At 40.6% G+C, this 11196-nt stretch overlaps 1 protein-coding gene across 4 annotated transcripts; it reads right to left on the reverse strand.

The window, feature by feature from the left end:
- Positions 1–676: 676 nt before the first annotated feature.
- On the reverse strand, positions 677–6896 carry LOC112282593 (regulatory protein NPR6). 4 transcript variants are annotated; one of them, XM_024520420.3, is made up of 8 exons: positions 4205–6542; positions 3892–4045; positions 3361–3737; positions 2748–3250; positions 2080–2630; positions 1818–1880; positions 1444–1574; positions 677–1182 (listed from the first exon to the last, which is right to left on the reverse strand). In XM_024520420.3, exons 1-5 carry the CDS (start codon positions 4357–4359, stop codon positions 2248–2250), a joined length of 1572 nt encoding a protein of 523 aa, XP_024376188.1. In that variant the 5' UTR covers positions 4360–6542; the 3' UTR covers positions 677–1182; positions 1444–1574; positions 1818–1880; positions 2080–2247. The 4 variants fall into 4 exon arrangements, with proteins under 4 accessions (XP_024376188.1, XP_090110605.1, XP_090110606.1 ...); XM_090254479.1 differs by having other exon boundaries at positions 3892–6896; XM_090254480.1 differs by having other exon boundaries at positions 1818–1844; positions 3892–6589.
- Between the last annotated feature and the right edge of the window lie 4300 nt (positions 6897–11196).

Genomic DNA, 11196 nt, shown 5'->3' on the forward strand with positions numbered 1-11196 from the left:
ATATAGTTAGATTTTAAGTTTAAAAATTAATATAAATAATAAAAATTTATAAAATGCAATAAGAAATCATTTAAAAATAGAAACATAAAATGAATTTATAATTAATACCAAAACATTTAATTTGTATCTTATAATTTTTTTTATTTTGTACTATTTTGATTTCTATTTTTAAAATTAATAGATAGATTATTTGATAAGGATTTCGTATTATATCAATTTAAAATATAACCAAAAATTATTTTTCTTCTTGTTTTTGTTTTTTTGGTTAAATTTATGATTTAGAATTCTAAAACGATATAGTTATTACAAGGATTCTTTTAAAGTCATAATTTTTATTTTACTTTATATGTATACATGTTTATTTATTTATATTTAAAATTTAAGAATTTTCATAAAGTGATATTGCTAAAGAATAATCACTCTCAACTGGTTAACATTATTAATTTTTGATCAAATTTGAAACAGCAGCAATGTTCTCTGCTGGGGTGGGAAATATCTCCACAGTGTTTGAGCAGTAAGTAAGCAACTACTTGTTTAGCGTAAAAAACACAACAAATGCACACAACACAACGTGCACACTACACGACGTGCACCCATTCTGCACCAATGGCTGTGAGCGAATCAGAAGGACAAGTAAATTGATGTCTTTTGTGAGCTCATTCTGAAATCTCATATGTGTTTTTCATTGCAACAGGCAAGGAAGGTTTACTATTCACAGAGAACTAAAATACTTAATAGATATGTTACAAGTTTTGGAGTTACATGTCGTCCATGAAACTATTAACTTACAGAATAGGCACGGGTACTGGATAACTCAAATCTCTCAAATCAAAGTAGCTACAACTCCATCCTGATCTCCAAGCACCAACAGGATCTTTTACTACAGTACTCAAAAAATTCTAGAGTTTACGATGATGTGTCCTGAAAGTTTCTACTCTGACTGTTGCTTGTGGGTGCTTCTACTTTCGTGTCAGAAAATTTGTTTGGCCAGTCCACCCATTTCCGTATCCTTGGTAACTTCAGTAAAATGTTGAGGTTTGTCACTACAACGATAATGAAGAGCTTGGCAACTCAAACGTTCTTAAATAACTTGTCGCAGATTTGCAAGAGAATGAAGCATGTGAACATTCCTCTGATGTTCAAGTCAGGGCCTGACTTCACGCTTTCCCACCGTGGAGCTTCCTACATGTTCCGAAACTCCAAATGAACGTCATGAGGATGGTTTGTTCATCATTTCTATTAACTCTATTATCGATCATGATGTTATTTCTCTGTAGAAATGATATAACCAATGCATATGTAGGAGTCAAAGATTCTGCACAACAGGTACCATTTGATAGGATGATATTGTAATTATCCCTTCGTTACTGGCACAATTAGTGCGCCTAGCAATGACGCAAATAGCACTATCACAAACCAGACACAAAGAGAGCAAGTACTCACCTGAAAGTGACCTTGAACCCGTTAGTTATTTCGAGTCCACAAACTTACGCTTCCTCGTTCGGCATTCCAGTGTTCCCGCGCCAAATTTTGGGTTGTTCGGGTCTCCTTCAAGCGACATCGCGCGAAAGAATCTGGCTGAGCCAAATATGATGAGCGACTTCATGCAGAGTTTCGGATGGCCGATGGTATATCAGAATCATAGTCGGTTTGCACGAGGGGATCATTCACGAAATCGTGGAAATCTCACGCAGGATAGTCAGGAATGCTAAGACAATGTGAAAACAACGATTGGTGGCTTGTGGAAAAAACTGGAAAAGCCAGGGCTCTAAAGATCACAAGCACTTCCAAGTAAGCTCCGAGATGAACAAACGAACCTTCGAAAGGGTCAAGCGCTGCCTGATCTGTGTTCGCCACAAGCTTGTGTAATTAGATTTCAACTGTACAAATGCACATGTACAGGCGCTCCTTTAGCACCTGGTATCATACACTTATTGGCTACTACTAATGACCAGTAACCCCCCTCCCCCCCCCCTGTCCCTCTAGTATACTTCACATACCCCACCTACACACCAGTTTTTGCTGAAACAATTCCACATAGAGCTGTTCTTCCAAAGGGGCTCAGATAAGGACGCTCACGTATTCAACCAGTTGTTGATGACATGCAGAATCCGCGTAGCATTCCAATATAACCTGCTATCAACAGTCCAATGACTTGGCCTCGATGCTTATCGGCAGATTGCAGGCAAAGTTGTAAAAATCTCCTGAGGAAGTTTAAGTAAACAGAATCCACAGATCTTGCGAGAGCTAAGGGGTTCGAAGGGCTGCTGCTTCAGAATGCTCTTGCAGGAAGAGCTGCCACCCGGAGTTAACTTCCTCGTCATTGGGAGTGTACACTCTCTTAAAGTTCTCCAGTGCGTCGTTGGTGATATCCTTGATATCCTTGAACACCACTTCCCTCACATCCCTCAACACCGGTAGATCCTTCAGGTCCACGAACACGCGCGACATTTCGCGTGGTCTTTCATCCAGGCTCGAAGTCTCCAGCATGGTGGGTTTACTGGTGAGGCTACAAGACTCAGATTGCAGCTGCTGAGTGTCGAAGTATTCAAACTCTGAGTTGGGTTGAAGTAGCCTTGAAATGGGGCTACGACTGGCTTCACCCCTCTCAGTTGTTTCTGTGCCATGAACTGTCCAAAGAAATACCAATGAGGAAGAGTCATGAGATTCATTCTACCATGGCCATGAAACCTTTTCAGCCAGATTCCTGGAGATCGGCACAAGCTCGGTAGGCGGACGTTTCATACCTTTCCCAGGAAGCCCATTCCAAAGAGAACTAAAGATGTCGTTGCCGCTTTGAAGAAGCCCAGGTGTTCCGGCGCTCTTCATTCGACTCATCGAGCCTTGAAAGTTGTCGCTCTCCTCCGGGAACCACGTACTGCTGCCGTTTTCTGTAAGTATTGACGCTGGGCTACCCGTGTCCACTACCGCGGCGCTTCTGGTGTGCGTAAGCCGCGTCGATGCCAACGCGGCTCGTTCAAGAAGCTCCATGCAGGCACGCAACCTGTTGTGATCAGCTTTGGTGTTGTACCGTCCAGCAGATTGAATTTCAGCCGCCCCAGATTGCACTATGTCCATTGCAGTTGCACAAGTAGCCGTTCGCGTGTGGGGCTCAGCATGGTGGTCCAACAGCATAGCTATCTTCTCGGGATCGCCTAGCTGCGCTGCTATGTGGAGGGGAGTTCGACCGTCGAGGTCCTGAAGGTTCACATTCGCTGCTCCCAGTTCCAGTAGATTCTTGACTACTTTTCTGCAAATCGTAGCACAGGGCGACACTCTTAGCAATGGTGAGCTCTAAGCCCTAATCATGTTTCACATCAGATGAAGGATTTGTTGAGAAATAGCGGGGGAGATGATTACCTGCTGCAGCTACTGACGGCATAGTGCAGACCAAAAACTTCGTCTAAATTCAGACCTTCGCCCATCACCATGAGCTTGACCAGCTCCACGTCTGACGAGTCTAGTGCTTTCTGCATGCGCTTGATTTTCTGCTCCAAGGTTGCGCTCCCGGATGCTGTTGTGTCGGAGTTGTATCCAGTCTTCTGACGAATGGACTGCAGTTCTTGAACTAAATCCCCCGGGAGATACTTCAGGAGCATCTTCGGGGAGAGACCAGATTTGGCAACCAGCTTTGAGCAAAGATGCCAGAGATGCAAATCGTTTTGCTTCCTTGCAATCACCAGCATGCGCATCACGTCCTCGATGGAAGCTTTCTCGGCCATAGAGGCTAGGTGGTTCTGCAACCAGTCCATTCGGAATTAGGCACAAGTCCCACTGGAACCCAAGAAAAAAATAATTTGAAACAAAACACGAGACACGGTACGAAAAAAACAAAAATTGAACACATTTGAGCTTCAATATTCTGATTAGAACCACTTGAAAGAGAATGACCTGAGTGATGGCGGAGAGCTGTTCCACGCCAAAGAAGACCGCAGCATTCAAAATATCCAGACCGAACTTGACCGCGGCGCTACAATGGGTGTGCCAGCAGGACTTGTCTTGGCATAAGCGGCCACTACTTTGGGCAGAGAACTGGAAGCTTCCACTGTATAGAAATTGCAATAGTGTCATGAAGACATCATAGCCTACAATCCCCACCGAAATCACTTGCGGTATGCTAGGCTTGGGTTGGGTGTTGCTCATCATCTGCACATCGCTCCAAAAAATCGTCCGAAAAAAAGGGCTTCTCGCTGCGAGCACGCACCTGTGAGCGTACACGTGACGACCCTCCACCTCGAAGGCGACATCACTAAACACCTGGCCTTCACCGAGCAGGCTCAGAAAATCTAACGAAAGTGTTCTTAACGAATCAGTGTCACCTGGCGCCATGTGGGAGCTGTGCTGCTGGGATCTCTGCATCTCGATCTCCAGCCACAGCCTCGAGCTTTATTGCATCACTAAGGTGCGAAAGTCGAAGAATCAAACCCCTTGTAATAAGTTACTATTGTTGGGACTGTCGATGACATGAGCCGTGGCTCTGTGATCCAGGAGTCATGATTGAGGCACCAGAGGAAAAAGATTGTACTTGGCCACCCGCTTCAGATGGAGATATTCATGTTAAACCGTGCACACAAAATGCCCTATCATCAACAAACGTGACATCGTGACAGTGGTTTGATTCAGAATCTTTCACCCGAGATATTGCCAAGACAACTCTACTGCAAGTGTGTCCGGCTAAGTGTATAATAAATCTGGCTGAGAAGTCTATGAATAATCCTACCGCACCCAAATATGGTTCATGGTTCTGATACGATGGATCGGTGATCTCCGCGATCACAAGTATAATTGGAGCACAATTAACAAGTGCACCGAAATTAGAGGCACTCTAAAAGCACGGGACTCTTTCAAAGAATCTAACAAGGTGTAAGGGACGTGTAAATAAGTGCGGTGCTAGGGCCTGGCCACAATTGCGTTGCTCACTGTGTTTTGATGAGTCCCACAAAGAGTATGTTCCACAAACAATGAACCCTTTCAACGCTCTACACCATCTTGAGTTTCCTGTGATGATGATGATGATAAAGATGCGACTAGCTGTTTTGTGGGACAAAAGGCTGGTAGCTCGAACTCTCTATAGCTCCTTGTCTCTGCGCTGTACTTGCTCCTCTCCACATCAGACTCATGAAAGAAACACTGTATCACAAAGCTTACATTCGCAGAAACTTCTGCTGCAGTTTCCTATCCAAGTGACCAGATCCACTCCCTCGACCCTGAAACTGTAACAGAAACCGGTTGGCGACGGCAAGAGTGGGGGTGAATGCATATAAAAAATTCACACGAGGTATTCTCACTTGCTTGAACACTCGAGTTGACAGCCTCAATCTTTTCCTAGTATCCTAATCTCACGATTCAGATCTTGCCAGTGATGAAAGTTTGAGCATAATCCACTTCTAAAACCTTGGAGTTGAAACCGCTCAACGCTCCCTCGCTCTGTGCCTCAGATAAAACGGCACTTCATAAGTAGAAATGTCGAATTCACCGTGAATGCGCCCTACGATGATTCAGCTGAGCCTGTCTGCCATCTCAGCGACCAACTGGGATGGCTAGAGTACCAATTTCATACAAGCCTCCAATCTCCGTCACTACTTTCCACCAAAACTTCAAACCCACTTGCCAACTGCCCAGATCTCCTCTGGCTCTCTCCCTCTCTCCTGAAGTGAAGGTCACACAACTCGTCCTAACTTGCAGCATTCGAGCTCCATGCGCACCGCAATCTCACAGCCGCCAAGACACGAAACTGTACAAACCCCAAGTCCCACAAACCAGAAAAGAAGACCAATTCCCTTCCCTCACTACAAACAGGCACAGCGCATCACCCGCATCATACTGTGTGAGGAAACCCACTGGTGCCTCTCCTCTCCTCCATTCCACCTGAACGACGTCCAGGCTTTCACCTCCGGCACTTGAAAGTTCACATCCAACACATCCAGAAAAATCTAACACTCCACATACGATCCGGCTTTCAGTAGAAATGTCCGCACCACCACCAGTAATCGAGCTCCCTTTTTAAAATCACCGCCTTGACCCTCCACTAAAACTTCACCAAAGATTAACTCTTGAACAACGTTGACGCAGTAATACCCTCGAGACAGTAACGTCCACATGTGCAGACACACATGTTCCTAAAAACTTGCAATCCTCCCCCACACTGCCATAAAGTTGCAAAGCTAGGCCCAAGTGCTCCTACACCTCCTCCTTGTCAGGTGCTTCGAAAACTTCCCTGCCTTGCCATGAACATTACACCTTCCCCCAGCGTCGATCATGCGTAAGATTCGGTACATAAGTAAGAGCCAGGCAAGTGGAGAGAAGAACACTGGTGCGGGAAAAAACAAAAGCGAATGCTCCGACGAGGCAGTGGTAGTTGTGGTGATGAATATGGTGAAAGAACGAGAGCTTCAGAGCTTCAGGCTAAACCCGTCAAGCGGCTGGCTGGCTGCTGCTGAAAGAAACGACTGCAACTTCTTACGCTTCACAGCACATCTTTAGTATAGGGAATCGGATCAGATACAACAGCGATCCTGCGCGTGGCTCAGGGTCTGATCGTAACCTAGGAGCAAAGAAAAGGGCATTATTGCAAGCGATTGCCACTGAAACAGAGTCTGCCTACTGTTCTGGGTGGGCTCGTGGAACCGACCGTTTGCTGTTTCCTCCGAGGTTCTCCGTGGACGCTCTCACTGGAATATTATATTGGGGTGTCATTAGACCATCATTGAATAGGATAATAGGGTCCTTCCGCGCCTGGCAGTAAAAATTGTCACGGTATGTGGGGCGTGTCTCGCGCTCCTTTGCAGCTAATCTACTGGCTGCTGGGGCTCCAAAAGCAAGCTGAGCCCCTGATCTACTGTCTGTCCCACCAAGTCTAGTCAGAATGGGTCTACTAATATAACACGATAAGACCTGTCTCTGATTCTGGGCTCATCTGATACTCCCTCGCTCGCTTTAATCCGCCCTGTGACACCTGCTTCGCTTCATCGCCATTGCTGTGCCTTCTTCGCCCCCTCGCACGCCCTCCTCAATGATGCTTGATCCAGCTCGTGATGGATGAATGAACATGGATGGATGTGGTTTTCCGTTCAGTATTCGTACATCTTTGTATATTTCGGTAACTATTTATGTACTGCGTGGTGTGGGCGATACTTGTAAGGGGGGTCGTTCATGAAGTGGGTATATTGTTGTAATATTTGTGATCTTTTCCTTTTATCTTATCTTTTCTTTCCATACTTTTTTTAAGCTTTTTTCTCCTGTTTTTAGCATGTTGCCTCGTGCTTCAGACAGGTTTCAAATCTCATTGACATGCTTTGATAAGATTTTTTAATTTTTTCTATTATTACAAAGTTGCATAGTCAATTGCATGTGATATTTGATTCAGACAAATTATATTTTTGTGAATTTTTGCTTGTTCCATTTTTATTTTGTTCTATTTTATTTCTTGGTATCGAGTTGCTGATGTGCGTTGTAATACCTTTGTTTTTCATTTCTCAAGCATCTTTGTGTGTTTATTTATTTTCACAACATTATGTATTCTAAAAAAGATTGCAATGTGATAGATGTAAGGTAATTTGGCCAACATTTTTTTAAAAATAATTTCAGTGCTAATTTTGCAATGCATGAGAGAAAAACAAGAATAAGTAAACGTAGTTTTGTGGAATTTTTGTTTATAATTAAACAACAACTTTTTATGATTGGGTTGTGCCCTCTATATTAGATTTGTAAGTGTGTGATCTTCAATATTGTATGAGCTTTGACAATGGTTTTTGTACAATCTAAATTGTAGTGGTAAATAAAACCATATCTGTTCATTGTAAGCAATTTTGTGCTTGTTTTATATTAGTCATCACTTCCTCTATGCATGAAGTCTAAATTTTTTAAAATTAATAATAATTAAGTTTTCAACATACATGTACAATTTGATGTTGGTCACTTAAACGAATAACTGAACGTCACATTTGTTTCACAATATTAACTACCCATATCACTTCACAATAGGAAATTGAAATCATGGAGAGGAATACGGATTGCATTTAAGATATTTCTATGAACAGGCTTCAAAACGACAAATTTGATTCAGGTATATAATAGGAATCAGATTGAATACGATTGACTTTGTATTATTGGAAACAGCGTTAATGGCAAATCAAATTCAATTAGTTTTATTTTAGAATACTCTAATTTTAATAACTAATCACTATCTCCGTGTTAACTAAATTTTGAACAGTGTATTTTGAATGCTACAATGCCATACTTAGCAAAAGTTGAAATATGGAATATGTAGACCAGTTGTGTAGAGTACACTGGAAAAGCATATACAAGTTGTTTGTGATTATAAAAGCACATGTAAGTTGTATATGATTGTTGATATTATTTTGTTGAGAATTACCAGCACATCAGTGTTCTGCAATTTGAAATTAGTCTTTCTCTCTCTCACTCTCAATATATATACACATACACGGATAATTTTTTTAAAATAATAAACATAACAGTATAATTACATAAGTCATGCTTTAGAGAAACAATTTGTTTGTACAGGAAACCCATGTTTATTTTTTATTTTTTGGTGGATATTTAATCAATGAATGTTTCAAAATCTTCAAGCAAAGTTTTTGAGAAGAATGGCTACATTATCGTGGTCATGGAAAACACACAAACATAGTAATACTTAAAGAACGTAGAAAGAAAAGAGAACAGGTTATTTCACCAAAATACTTTATACCAAACAAGTTGCTGGATTTACTGAGATTTCCTGAAATTCCATCAAAGAAACCATTATAATTCACATAAGCTAGCATTGGGATACATAAAATTAAAGTAAAAGTTTTTCATCCCGTTGAAGGTGTCATCGAAGCAGGTTAACGAAATAGAATATATGTATAAATGGGTCAAGTCTCATTCATTTCCCCAAAGCCTCCATGATGGAACATCTGGTAATGGAAATAAGGTATCTTACTAACGAAAGGATTGATGGATTAGTGTTGGGTTGTTTACTTGTAATATAGTATATTCATTCATTACATGAATGACTGACAAAAAAGATTTTCTGACTAGGATAGGGGACAATCAACATGGGTTAGAAATTGAAGCTTGATTTGAATGGTGAGGGTGAACAGTGCACTTTATTCTTTACAGCCAATTATTGATTGAACCATGAAATTGAGGACTAAATGCAACACATCCCATGCTAGCACTTGATATTTTATTCATATCCCCCCAAAATAGGTCATATATATATATTATTATATACACATGCAAACATACATACATGTGTGTGTGTGTGTGTGTGTGCTCTTTTGGTTTTCTTTCAAATATGTGTCTGATCAAACTGCATAAAAAAACTAAGCTTTTGAATACCCACATTGTGTATATTGTGAACCAATTCTTCACAATATTGATTCTGCATTAAACACAAGAAACGTAAAGACATTCTTTTAATATCATCAAAAGAAAAACCCATTTTTGGAAGAAGTGCAATTCCAGGAAATTTGCAATTAACGATGCAACATATCCACTAACCTATCCACTAACAAATCCCACTAAAACCCCAACATACACAAAACACTTCTAAACGCAGAGCTAATTGGAGGGATGGCAATAACAGGGGAGCAGAGGTGGGATTTGTAGCGCAATTAGTGGGCCACTAAAATAGAGTGGCATGACAGGTAGTTACAAGTTTTGCATTGTGATATCCCTTTCCATAATTACCAGCAAGAAACAAAAACCAAAACAAAAAACCAAATAAAAGTAAGGAGAAATCTTTACAGGTTTTGAGGGGCAGTGACAGTAGGCTATATTTTACCCCCACTTACCCACGTCTATTGCTCCTCACCCCCCCCCCCCCCATAATAAATAACACTTGTGGGTGATCTTGTATTTTTTTTACTTTGAATGGAAGAGACATATTGAGCAGTGGCGGAAAGCTCCATTAAGGGTCCTCCCATAGTGGAATCTGGGATAGTGGGGACCACTATATTTAGGGGTTTCAGCTATATTTGGCGGGAGTGAGAACTAGGACTTCAAAGTTGTCAGAAAGGGCCGAAAGCATCCAGCAAGCCAAGTTAGTGGAGCGTCACACGTCCCCCATCCCATCCAATTTAATTGTCTGTATGATATATAAATATAAATGTAAATACACACATCTTGACTCGGTAACCAATCCAGGCAGTCAGAAACGGGCCACCGCCATGGGCCCACCCGGCCTCCCTGCCCCAAGTGGGAAAAGAGAGGGGGACATAATGAAGATTAAGGGCTAACCCCCCTTAAGTGATTGATTTTAGGGTTTGGTAGAGTCATCTGTTTGAAGTGTGTGTGGGAGAGAAAGAGAGTGAGTGTATGTATGTGCGTAAGGGAGAAAGAGAGTGTGTATATATGCATATATATATATATATATATATGAGAGAGAGTGTGTGTGGAGAAAAAAAGAGTGTTGTATACATATATATATATGTAAGAGAGAAAGTGTGTAAGTGAATATGTGTGTGTAAGAAAAGGAGAGAGAGAAAGAAAGAGAGAGTATGTATCTATATGAGTGAGAATGAGTGAGAGCAAGAAAGAGTGTGAGTCACACAATTGACAATTGACTCATTAGTATATTTTAATACAAAAAAAAGACACTTATGGTGCTTTAGGTCACTAATTAAGGAATTAATATAGCAAGTTTGGACATAAATAGTAAAGTATAGGATATCAATACAAAAAGTGATCTTTGATAGGGTTTCTTTGAGAAAGAATTCTATAGTAAATAGTTGATCTTTAATTTAGCTGATATAGATTTATAATATTTTTTATAATAGTTTTTATTTATTTATTTATATTTTTTTATCAACAATTAATTAGATTAGCAACTAAATATAAACTTAATTTGGTCAAATCAAAAGGATTGAAAAAATAGAAGGAAGAATTAGAAGAAAATAGAAGAAAAAAATAAATAAATGAGAGGATCTATTCCTTCTTGGATTTTTTGGAAGTGAAGGCTAATCCTAATTTTTTGAAAAAATGCTATTGGGATCTAACAAAGTGTGCCTTGAGCCTCATTTTTTTCTCTTTCTTTTTGTTTTTTTGTTTTGTTTTGTTTTGTTTTGTTTTTTTGTTTTTGTTTTTGTTTTGTTTTTTTTCTTTTGTAGGATGTGTACTTTGAAACTTTATTTTTGGTAGTTGAAGTGTAGTTGCGGTGTAACGATATCTTTTACATTGTAGAGTTACTAGTTG

The sequence above is a fragment of the Physcomitrium patens genome, chromosome 1, assembly GCF_059467195.1.
Source record: "Physcomitrium patens ecotype Gransden chromosome 1, ASM5946719v1, whole genome shotgun sequence".
Taxonomy (NCBI): domain Eukaryota; kingdom Viridiplantae; phylum Streptophyta; class Bryopsida; order Funariales; family Funariaceae; genus Physcomitrium; species Physcomitrium patens.

What these genes read in the sequence shown, in the direction of transcription:
- LOC112282593 (XM_090254479.1), bottom strand. Translation starts at nt 4,359, where the DNA reads ATGCAGAGATCCCAGCAGCACAGCTCCCACATGGCGCCAGGTGACACT. An exon ending in AGCTCTCCGCCATCACTCAG is followed by an intron (nt 3,738 to 3,891) that starts GTCATTCTCTTT and finishes GACTGGTTGCAG; the next exon opens with AACCACCTAGCCTCTATGGC. An exon ending in GCCGTCAGTAGCTGCAGCAG is followed by an intron (nt 3,251 to 3,360) that starts GTAATCATCTCC and finishes TACGATTTGCAG; the next exon opens with AAAAGTAGTCAAGAATCTAC.